The following is a 13395-nucleotide window of genomic DNA, read 5'->3' as shown; positions in this document are numbered from 1 at the left end:
TGCCCAGGTTATACCAGCATGATCCATATCACTATATACAAGAAGATGTATAACTTATACCAGCTGTACATATATAATTATATACAGAAGATGGCCAGGTTACACCAGCATGCTCAATATCACTGTATACAAGATGATGTATAACTTATACCAGCTGTACATATATAATTATATACAGAAGATACCCGGGTTATACCAGCATGCTCCATATCACTATATACAAGACGATGTATAACTTATACCAGCTGTACATATATAATTATGTACAGAAGATACCCGGGTTATACCAGCATGCTCCATATCACTATATACAAGAAGATGTATAACTTATACCAGCTGTACATATATAATTATATACAGAAGATACCCAGGTTATACCAGCATGGTCCATATCACTATATACAAGAAGATGTATAACTTATACCAGCTGTACATATATAATTATATACAGAAAACACCCAGGTTATACCAGCTGTACATATATAATTATATACAGAAGATGCCCAGGTTATACCAGCATGCTCCATATCACTATATACATGAAGATGTATAACTTATACCAGCTGTACGTATATAATTATATACAGAAGATACCCAGTTTATACCAGCATGCTCCATATCACTATATACAAGAGGATGTATAACTTATACCAGCTGTACATATATAATTATATACAGAAGATACCCAGGTTATACCAGCATGGTCAATATCACTATATACAAGAGGATGTATAACTTATACCAGCTGTACATATATAATTATATACAGAAGATACACAGGTTATACCAGCATGCTCCATATCACTATATACAAGAAGATGTATAACTTATACCAGCATGCTCCATATCACTATATACAAGAGGATGTATAACTTATACCAGCTGTACATATATAATTATATACAGAAGATACCCAGGTTATACCAGCATGCTCCATATCACTATATACAAGAATATGTATAACTTATACCAGCTGTACATATATAATTATATACAGAAGATACCCAGGTTATACCAGCATGCTCCATATCACTATATACAAGAAGATGTATAACTTATACCAGCTGTACATATATAATTATATACAGAAGATGCCCAGGTTATACCAGCATGCTCCATATCACTATATACAAGAAGATGTATAACTTATACCAGCTGTAGATATATAATTATATACAGGAGATGCTCAGGTTATACCAGCATGCTCCATATCACTATATACAAGAAGATGTATAACTTATACCAGCTGTACATATATAATTATATACAGAAGATGCCCAGGTTATACCAGCATGCTCCATATCACTATATACAAGAAGATGTATAACTTATACCAGCTGTAGATATATAATTATATACAGGAGATGCTCATGTTATACCAGCATGCTCCATATCACTATATACAAGAAGATGTATAACTTATACCAGCTGTACATATATAATTATATACAGAAGATACCCAGGTTATACCAGCATGCTCCATATCACTATATACAAGAAGATTTATAACTTATACCAGCTGTACATATATAATTATATACAGAAGATGCCCAGGTTATACCAGCATGCTCCATATCACTATATACAAGAAGATGTATAACTTATACCAGCTGTACATATATAATTATATACAGAAGATACCCAGGTTATACCAGCATGCTCCATATCACTATATACAAGAAGATGTATAACTTATACCAGCTGTACATATATAATTATATACAGAAGATGCCCAGGTTATACCAGCATGCTCCATATCACTATATACAAGAAGATGTATAACTTATACCAGCTGTAGATATATAATTATATACAGGAGATGCTCAGGTTATACCAGCATGCTCCATATCACTATATACAAGAAGATGTATAACTTATACCAGCTGTACATATATAATTATATACAGAAGATACCCAGGTTATACCAGCATGCTCCATATCACTATATACAAGAAGATTTATAACTTATACCAGCTGTACATATATAATTATATACAGAAGATACCCAGGTTATACCAGCATGCTCCATATCATTATATGCAAGAAGATGTATAACTTATAACAGCTGTACATATATAATTATATACAGAAGATACCCAGGTTATACCAGCATGCTCCATATCATTATATACAAGAAGATGTATAACTTATACCAGCTGTACATATATAATTATATACAGAAGATACCTAGGTTATACCAGCATGCTCCATATCACTATATACAAGAAGATGTATAACTTATACCAGCTGTAGATATATAATTATATACAGGAGATGCTCAGGTTATACCAGCATGCTCCATATCACTATATGCAAGAAGATGTATAACTTATACCAGCTGTACATATATAATTATATACAGAAGATACCCAGGTTATACCAGCATGTACCATATCACTATATGCAAGAAGATGTATAACTTATACCAGCTGTACATGTATAATTATATACAGAAGATACCCAGGTTATACCAGCATGGTCCATATCACTATATACAAGAGGATGTATAACTTATACCAGCTGTACATATATAATTATATACAGAAGATACCCAGGTTATACCAGCATGCTCCATATCACTATGTAGAAGAATATGTATAACTTATACCAGCTGTACATATATAATTATATACAGAAGATACCCAGGTTATACCAGCATGCTCCATATCACTATATACAAGAAGATGTATAACTTATACCAGCTGTACATATATAATTATATACAGAAGATACCCAGGTTATACCAGCATGCTCCATATCACCATATACAAGACGATGTATAACTTATATCAGCTGTACGTATATAATTATATACAGAAGATACCCAGGTTATACCAGCATGCTCCATATCATTATATACAAGAAGATGTATAACTTATACCAGCTGTACGTATATAATTATATACAGAAGATACCCAGTTTATACCAGCATGCTCCATATCACATATCACTATATACAAGAGGATGTATAACTTATACCAGCTGTACATATATAATTATATACAGAAGATACCCAGGTTATACCAGCATGCTCCATATCATTATATACAAGAAGATGTATAACTTATACCAGCTGTACGTATATAATTATATACAGAAGATACCCAGGTTATACCAGCATGCTCCATATCATTATATACAAGAAGATGTATAACTTATACCAGCTGTACGTATATAATTATATACAGAAGATACCCAGTTTATACCAGCATGCTCCATATCACATATCACTATATACAAGAAGATGTATAACTTATACCAGCTGTACATATATAATTATATACAGAAGATACCCAGGTTATACCAGCATGGTCCATATCACTATATACAAGAGGATGTATAACTTATACCAGCTGTACATATATAATTATGTACAGAAGATACCCAGGTTATACCAGCATGCTCCATATCATTATATACAAGAAGATGTATAACTTATACCAGCTGTACATATATAATTATGTACAGAAGATACCCAGGTTATACCAGCATGCTCCATATTACTATATACAAGAGGATGTATAACTTATACCAGCTGTACATATATAATTATGTACAGAAGATACCCAGGTTATACCAGCATGCTCCATATTACTATATACAAGAGGATGTATAACTTATACCAGCTGTACATATATAATTATATACAGAAGATGCCCAGGTTATACCAGCATGATCCATATCACTGTATACAAGAAGATGTATAACTTATACCAGCTGTACATATATAATTATATACAGAAGATGGCCAGGTTACACCAGCATGCTCAATATCACTGTATACAAGAAGATGTATAACTTATACCAGCTGTACATATATAATTATATACAGAAGATACCCGGGTTATACCAGCATGCTCCATATCACTATATACAAGACGATGTATAACTTATACCAGCTGTACATATATAATTATGTACAGAAGATACCCGGGTTATACCAGCATGCTCCATATCACTATATACAAGAAGATGTATAACTTATACCAGCTGTACATATATAATTATATACAGAAGATACCCAGGTTATACCAGCATGGTCCATATCACTATATACAAGAAGATGTATAACTTATACCAGCTGTACATATATAATTATATACAGAAAATACCCAGGTTATACCAGCTGTACATATATAATTATATACAGAAGATACCCAGGTTATACCAGCATGCTCCATATCATTATATACAAGAAGATGTATAACTTATACCAGCTGTACGTATATAATTATATACAGAAGATACCCAGTTTATACCAGCATGCTCAATATCACTATATACAAGAGGATGTATAACTTATACCAGCTGTACATATATAATTATATACAGAAGATACCCAGGTTATACCAGCATGCTCCATATCATTATATACAAGAAGATGTATAACTTATACCAGCTGTACATATATAATTATATACAGAAGATACCCAGGTTATACCAGCATGGTCCATATCACTATATACAAGAGGATGTATAACTTATACCAGCTGTACATATATAATTATATACAGAAGATACCCAGGTTATACCAGCATGCTCCATATCATTATATACAAGAAGATGTATAACTTATACCATCTGTACATATATAATTATGTACAGAAGATACCCAGGTTATACCAGCATGCTCCATATTACTATATACAAGAGGATGTATAACTTATACCAGCTGTACATATATAATTATGTACAGAAGATACCCAGGTTATACCAGCATGCTCCATATTACTATATACAAGAGGATGTATAACTTATACCAGCTGTACATATATAATTATATACAGAAGATGCCCAGGTTATACCAGCATGATCCATATCACTATATACAAGAAGATGTATAACTTATACCAGCTGTACATATATAATTATATACAGAAGATGGCCAGGTTACACCAGCATGCTCAATATCACTGTATACAAGATGATGTATAACTTATACCAGCTGTACATATATAATTATATACAGAAGATACCCGGGTTATACCAGCATGCTCCATATCACTATATACAAGACGATGTATAACTTATACCAGCTGTACATATATAATTATGTACAGAAGATACCCGGGTTATACCAGCATGCTCCATATCACTATATACAAGAAGATGTATAACTTATACCAGCTGTACATATATAATTATATACAGAAGATACCCAGGTTATACCAGCATGGTCCATATCACTATATACAAGAAGATGTATAACTTATACCAGCTGTACATATATAATTATATACAGAAAACACCCAGGTTATACCAGCTGTACATATATAATTATATACAGAAGATGCCCAGGTTATACCAGCATGCTCCATATCACTATATACATGAAGATGTATAACTTATACCAGCTGTACGTATATAATTATATACAGAAGATACCCAGTTTATACCAGCATGCTCCATATCACTATATACAAGAGGATGTATAACTTATACCAGCTGTACATATATAATTATATACAGAAGATACCCAGGTTATACCAGCATGGTCAATATCACTATATACAAGAGGATGTATAACTTATACCAGCTGTACATATATAATTATATACAGAAGATACACAGGTTATACCAGCATGCTCCATATCACTATATACAAGAAGATGTATAACTTATACCAGCATGCTCCATATCACTATATACAAGAGGATGTATAACTTATACCAGCTGTACATATATAATTATATACAGAAGATACCCAGGTTATACCAGCATGCTCCATATCACTATATACAAGAAGATGTATAACTTATACCAGCTGTACATATATAATGACATACAGAAGATACCCAGGTTATACCAGCATGCTCCATATCACTATGTACAAGAAGATGTATAATTTATACCAGCTGTTCATATATAATTATATACAGAAGATGCCCAGGTTATACCAGCATGCTGAAGGGTGATGTGTAACTTATCCTACTTATTATTGTTACAAACAATCCCCTGTAAACTAAAAAGTCTAGACCCCAGACTGATACATTTTACTTGCACTGATACATTGTAGCAGACCTCATGCACACGACCGTAGTGGTGTGCATGGCCGTGATTTAGGGCTCGGGCAGCCGAGGAGTGTCACCCGCGGGCCGTGCACATTGCCGCGTGCATTAATTTCTATGAGCCTGTACCGCAAAACACGGCCGTAATAAGAGATCTCCTATCTTTTTGCGGTCCAGGCTCCCGGGCAATGCACGGACCGTGGAAACCACGGTCTTGTGCTTGGGCCCATTGAAATGAATTGCGGTCGCAAAAATACGTTCGTGTGCTTGGACTCTATGAGGACAGGATAAAGACTTGTGTTGCTGATGTCACTATCTCACAGAGGACTGTCTAAGCTGCTGGATACAATTGTAACAAACCCTCAACTGTGAGCCACTAAATGTCATCTACTCCACCCAGGAGCTGGCATAGATTACTACTATAATTTACGTTAACTTCTGGCATAAATTGTAGTAAATGTGTCGTACCGCGCTCCTTCTGGTAAGCTCTCTACCTTTTCTTTTATTTTTAACACTGACGAGATTGAGGGAAATTTAGAAGTTTGGGCCGTTTGCCAGTTTTCTGGTGTAAAAATGTTGCAAACTGTTGATAACTTTCCCCCAAAATTAATGACAAAACCGCAGGAAGTTTTAGTGTGAAATGATTAAGCTTTAGATCCACGACGATGCACTTTATGCGCCAGCTACGGAGCATCACAATCATAGTACCATGATGCCACCTCTTCAATGCCCCCTAATTTTGGTTAGTGGGTCCAGAAAATTTTGCTCTTGGGAATGTGATTTCCTCCATCTTCAAATTAATACATTGACATTTTTCTATTTTAAGCTTTTGGGTGGAGCTTATGGATAAGGTGGGCATGAAAGTCACCTGGTATGAGGGGCAGAGTCGGGGTCCCATGTGTCTGAGAACTGTGAGGAGGTGGGCTCTGCATCTTTCCAGGTTCCCACCTCTCTCCTTTTCTCCGGCTATTCCAGGCATTCCAGGGAATGGAGCTGCCAATCATCAATGCCCCCATTCATAGGTGGGTTTCAGGTTTTTCTCCTCCCTTTGCCCGCACTCTCTCCACCTCCAGCACTCTGAAGCCCCCTGCCTCTGCACAACTCTGGGACCCACAGAACGAACTTTATCTGGAGTCAGACACCCCTCACTCAGGGGCTCCAATCCAGCGCAGAGGGGGCAACGTTAGGACGGTGTAGAGCCAGCAGTGGGGCGAAGGTACCCAGGTGACCATGGCAAGGTTCCCAGCTATTGGGTTCCTTTTAATAATCCACCTAGTGGCATCACAAGGGCAGGTAAGCCAAACTCTATTCACTGGAGCTCTGCAAGTCTGCTCCATTTGCGCAAAGAGCTTGCTATCCAATGTATTCTGCAAAACTCAATATGAAAATTTGGTTATATGGTGCCATCGTCTTCCTTGGCGCTGTCGGCTTTGCTAGAATACCCAGATATGACAGCAGCCTACTTGTTGGTTTTTACCTCCTGTGTATTAAATCTACCAGGGAGATGTGAATTCAGCACCTCCATGTCTGTCATACATCACTTCTACATCACTGGTCTGCAACCTGCGGCTTTCCAAGTGTTAAGAAACTACAACACTCAGCATGCCCTGAATGCCTGCGACATGCTGGGTGTTGTAGTATCACTTCAGGTTGTAGACCAAATCTCCACATACTAATCGAAAAGCTCCATGAGAACCTAATTCATTGCAAAGTTGTGTGGTGCCTGAATATAGATATATTTGTGCAGATATAGTAGAGCCGAGTTTGTTGCTTGGCACCATGTGTCTTGATATCACTATGTGTTATCTGGGGTTTTACACTGGACTGCATGTAATTCTACTATTCATCTACACTCAGTTGAGTCACAGATGTAGCAGAGCTAAGTTTGTAAACACCATCTGCAGGTAAAGCTACTGCATCATACTTCTGTAGAAAGTTACAGATGTAGCAGAGGTGAATTTATCATTCAGCTGTTCCAGTTTCATGCACAAATAATGCAGTAGGTTTACATAAAGTCCTATGGAAAACCACAGATAACACATTGTGATATCAAAAGGACATTGTGCAAAATGACAAGCTCAGCTCTGCTATTTATGTTTCACAGTGAAGAAATAATGCAGTCCCAAAAATATGGAATTACTTTTCAGTGTAGCACTTATATATATATATATACAATGCTTTCCTGTAGCGTAATCTTATATTGTCATACAGATGTAGCAGAGCCGAATGTGTCATTTAACTCTTTCGTATTGCAGCGTTTGTCCATCATGAGTTGTTAATGCAGTAGGTTTACATGCAGTTCTGTAACAAAATTACTGATCGCAAATTCTGATAACGATGCCAAATAACAAACTCAGCACTGCTTCATCTCAATATCTTTGATCCATATCTTATGTCTGTCTATGGAATGTCAAAACTGGAAAAATATTCCTTGATAACAAAGCCCCTCTTGTATTCCAGCCCATAGGCTGCTCACTTCCCCTGTCCTTTCAGTAGTTGCTCCTCCGCTGTGTAAACACGTCCTACACATGGTGCCTTGTGCTTTCCTGTCTGTGCAGACACTACACCATTTGTGTGCTGTACAGACTCTTTTTAGTGTATTCTGGAATTTCTAACCCCCCTGTGACCGCCTGGAACCCACAAGACCTCTTTATTTGTATGGCACATACAGCCATGTAGTAGATTGTAAGCTCAGAAGACAAGGATTTCAACTACGTTTAAAAACCTGAAACTTGGCATGCTGTAAATACTGGCGCTGCCCATTGCGATCTGTTGAGATTAATTTGAGAGAATTGATTATTCTATTATATTAGTCTGTTATATTATATGTTATATCTGTTATATTATTCTATTATATTAGTATTTTATATTATTCTATTATATTAACTTATTATATTAAATTAACTTAAATTGATTATCTTAATGGAGCCTAATGGCGGCTAGGACTAGACTTTCCCAGGATCTGACAAGCTACACATCCCCCGTTATCACTTATTCTTTTGGAAAAAAACGAGGGCCCCGTGGGCTCTGTTGTTGGCCCAGTATTTACCAGCTGGATAGATCGTGATTCTGACATACCTGGAGAGGATTGTGATATAAAGGCTACAGATACAATAGAAAACACAGCAGCAGCAGCAGCAGCAGCAGCAGCCCGGGGCCCATTAGTCACATAGGGCCCAGTAATGCGCAGCGGACCGCATGGAATGTTCTATATGGGCCACATAAGACACTCACTACTGGGACACGGCCTTATAGGATGATGTATGTCTGGTGCTGCCTGCATATTAGTGCTGACTATATACATGGTGTTAACTGTATATGAGTGCTGATTATATACTGTACATGGTGCTGACGGTATACTCGGTGCTGATTATATACATGGTGCTGACTGTATATGAGTGCTGACTATATACTGTACATGGTGCTGACTGTATACTCGGTGCTATCTATATACATGGTGCTGCCTGCATATTAGTGCTGACTATATACTGTACATGGTGCTGACTGTATACTCGGTGCTGATTATATACATGGTGCTGACTGTATATGAGTGCTGATTATTTACTGTACATGGTGCTGACTATATACTCAGTGCTGATTATATACTGTACATGGTGCTGATTATATACTGTACATGGTGCTGACTGTATATGAGTGCTGATTATATACACATGGTGCTGACTGTATATGAGTGCTGATTATATACACATGGTGCTGACTGTATATGAGTGCTGATTATATACACATGGTGCTGACTGTATATGAGTGCTGATTATATACACGTGGTGCTGACTGTACATGGTGCTGATTATATACACATGTTGCTGACTGTATATGAGTGCTGATTATATACTGTACATGGTGCTGATTATATACACATGGTGCTGACTGTATATGAGTGCTGATTATATACTGTACATGGTGCTGATTATATACACATGGTGCTGACTGTATATGAGTGCTGATTATATACATGGTGCTGATTATATACACATGTTGCTGACTGTATACTCAGTACTAATTGAATAGTAAATGCTTGGTGTATACTCGGTGCTGACTGTATACATACATGTGACCCCCCTCCCCCCATCTATACATTAATATAACGATTACACAGTGTAACCGTTATAATAATGTATAGATGGGGGGTCACATGTATGAAGAATGTCGCCCCCTCTTCACCCAGGACTGCGGCTGTAACATGTATGAGGATATTATCATGAGATACCTACGGCCATATTGTATCCACAGGAGGAGCTGGATATGGTCTTGCATTCATTTCTTTACCACTTGCATTTCTGTGACCCAAGAGCTTGCACTCTATCATTCTGTAGCATGTTGCACTGTGTCTTCTATTATTAATATGACAATTCTATGGACCCCCCTGATACCCCTGTACCCCCCTCCGATACGTATGACCCCAGATGACCTGTGCACTCCACTTATTGGTTGTCTTTACTTTTACAGAGAGCCGGACCCCCAGGACCCGCAGGACCACCGGGACCCCCTGGAACACCGGGCAAGGATGGGATAGATGTAAGTAATGGGTGATTGGCTGAGGCAGAGCTGGATCACTATGCACAGGAGCAATGGGGGATTAACCCTATCATCGCTGCAGGGGACTCGGTATATAGATTGCCTTTCATGGTGAGGTTGGATGTTGTGGCAGGTAAGTGGTTAATGGCATTCCTGTGTGATGGGGAGTGTTTATAGAGTGGAGTATAATGGACCCTCTGTGTACCCCCTCCTCCCATCCCTGCCTCCTGCTCTACACAGAGCTTCTAGTGTCCACTGCCACCTCATCTCTGCTACTGCCACATCTCTACCCAGTGCCCTCTGCTCTACGGAGTCCACCAGGCCTAGAATAATGTTCACCGGCAATGAGGAGATGGAGCCGGGATCCAACAACATACAAGAGAACCGCTCAACGGGCAACTCCCTAATGTGACCAGGATCTCACCCCAAAAATACACCTCACCCTGGGGGTCCACCAGATGAGTCGTATTTCTGTTAGGACGCTGTATCCAATTCTTCTCCTCCTTCTACCGCACACTCAACTACTCTATACAGCTCAGCTACATCCCCCCCAGATACAGATCAGCTACATCCCCCCAGATACAGATCAGCTACATCCCCCCATATACAGCTCAGCTACATGTCCCCCCAGATACAGCTCAGCTACATGTCCCCCCAGATACAGCTCAGCTACATCCCCCCCAGATACAGATCAGCTACATCCCCCCCCCCCAGATACAGCTCAGCTACATCCCCCCCAGATACGGCTCAGCTACATCCCCCCAGATACAGCTCAGCTACATCCCCCCCAGATACGGCTCAGCTACATCCCCCCCCAGATACAGCTCAGCTACATCACCCCCCAAATACAGCTCAGCTACATCACCCCCCAAATACAGCTCAGCTACATGTCCCCCCAGATACAGCTCAGCTACATCCCCCCAGATACAGCTCAGCTACATCCCCCCAGATACAGCTCAGCTACATCCCACCGATTTCCTGATCGATCCACATGGAGCAATGATAGGGAATATCTGGATGAATGATGGTTAATATGATCGTACGTCCCTGTAGATTTTACATCATTGCCGGAGCACGTAACCGATCATAACACATCCGATCAGCCGACCAACAAGCGATTTCTCATTTGTCGGCATGATCGGGAACAAGCGTTTTAAGTGCTCGTTCGCCCGATCATCAGCCCGTATAAAAGACAGGGGCTCCACGGTAAAATATCACGGCCAATCTCTGCACATGCGCAATCGTGGCAATCACAGCAGTTGCTCCACATGTGGGGGTTATAGGATTAGTAACTCCACCTACTATTGAACTGGAAACCATCACAGAATACGCTCTTTTTAGACAGCTTGTACCCAAAATTCACTGACAGACTGTCATAGATGGCAGCTTGTAGTCTGCTGAAAGGTCTGTAAGCTAACCAAAGGCCCGCACCGCTTCTCTGCAGCTACTAAGAGCGAGTCTGATAGTAACACTATATTAGGGAGTTGCTGTTTAGGTAATATAGTCCGATAGGTTGACCAAGGGTGCACTTAGATTTAGTCATTTTTGTACATTTACTCATTTTTTTAATACTAGAACCTGTCGACAGATTGTTGACAGACAAACCCCTAACAGCTAAGCCGAGTTCCCATAATGCAGTGGTAAGGTTAGTGTTTCCTACAACAGATTACCGCCCAGTCGTATAAAGAAGACGCGTCCCAGAAAGCAATTCACCAGAAAAGCTCTGTGCAGACACTGAACAAGCAGGGAATGCTAGCAGATTTGAGCTCAGTAGCCAGCAGAATTGTGAATACAGCTCTGGAGTACAATACATGTTGACCAGTACAAAAAGAATTCAGCATTGTGCTGTAAGATTACTAAACTTTATTATGTAGATCATGTCTATGGCCATTAGCTCAGTGCCCAGGGGCCAATGGTCAAATTGTGGCCCCAGAGCCTCTTAATCAGTTAGGGCAACCCTTAAAATTTAAAGAGAACCTGTCACCTTTCCTGACATGTCTGTTTTAATAAATACTTATATTCCCTATGAAATAACAATTCTGGAGCATCTTTTCTTGGAACTCTACGTTGTGCTGTTCCTCTGTTATTCCTCTTAGAAATGTATGAATAAATTGACAACTGGGTGTTACCAGTTGGGGGTGTGTCCCTACACAGACTGAAACTGACCAATCAGTGCTGACAATATTCGACTGTGTAGGGACACGCCCCGTTGCCCAGGGGAATAGTAACGCCCAGTTGTCAATTTATTCATACATTTCCAGGGGGAATAACAGAGGAACGGCATAACACAGAGTTCTAAGAAAAGATGCTCTAGAATTGTTATTTCATGGGGAATACAAGTATTTACTAAAACAGACATGTCAGGAGAGGCGACAAGTACTTCTTAAAGGAGTTTTCCCATGAGGTACATTTATGACATAGCCACAGGATATGTCATAAATGTCAGATAGATGCGGGTCCCACCTCTGGGACCTGCACCTATCACTAGAACGGGGCCCCCTAATCCCCGTTCTAGCTTTTTGTGATCACGCCTCCTCCCGGCCACTTCCTGATTACATGGTCGGGAGTTAGAGAAAGAATGTAACTCGCTGCGCTGTTACTGTAACCCCCGTAGTAGGGAATGGCAGTTACGGAAGCAGCGTAGCATGCAAGCTATGCTGTTTCCGTAACTACCATTCAGTTCTATGGGGATTACGGAAACAGCGAGCTACACTTTTTTCTCCTTCATGGTCGGAAATCAGCCGGAACACAAAGAGGTAAAACGGGGTTTAGGGGCCCCGTTCTAGAGATAGGTGCGGGTCCCAGAGGTGGGACCCGCATCTATCTGACATTTATGACACATCCTGTGGAT

The 13395-nt window shown here is 39.3% G+C and overlaps 1 protein-coding gene across 1 annotated transcript in view; it reads left to right on the top strand.

The window, feature by feature from the left end:
- Positions 1–7238: 7238 nt before the first annotated feature.
- The window catches only part of COL9A3 (collagen type IX alpha 3 chain), a 32934-nt gene continuing 26777 nt past the window's right edge, over positions 7239–13395 (top strand). The window contains exons 1-2 of the mRNA XM_075846238.1: positions 7239–7301; positions 10476–10544. Coding sequence (XP_075702353.1) covers positions 7239–7301; positions 10476–10544 — 132 coding nt within the window. The remainder of the gene's footprint in view (positions 7302–10475; positions 10545–13395) is intronic.

This window comes from Rhinoderma darwinii, chromosome 13, assembly GCF_050947455.1.
Source record: "Rhinoderma darwinii isolate aRhiDar2 chromosome 13, aRhiDar2.hap1, whole genome shotgun sequence".
Lineage (NCBI taxonomy): Eukaryota > Metazoa > Chordata > Amphibia > Anura > Rhinodermatidae > Rhinoderma > Rhinoderma darwinii.
Note: the sequence above shows the minus strand (reverse complement) of the source record. Positions and strands in the feature narration are given on the sequence as shown.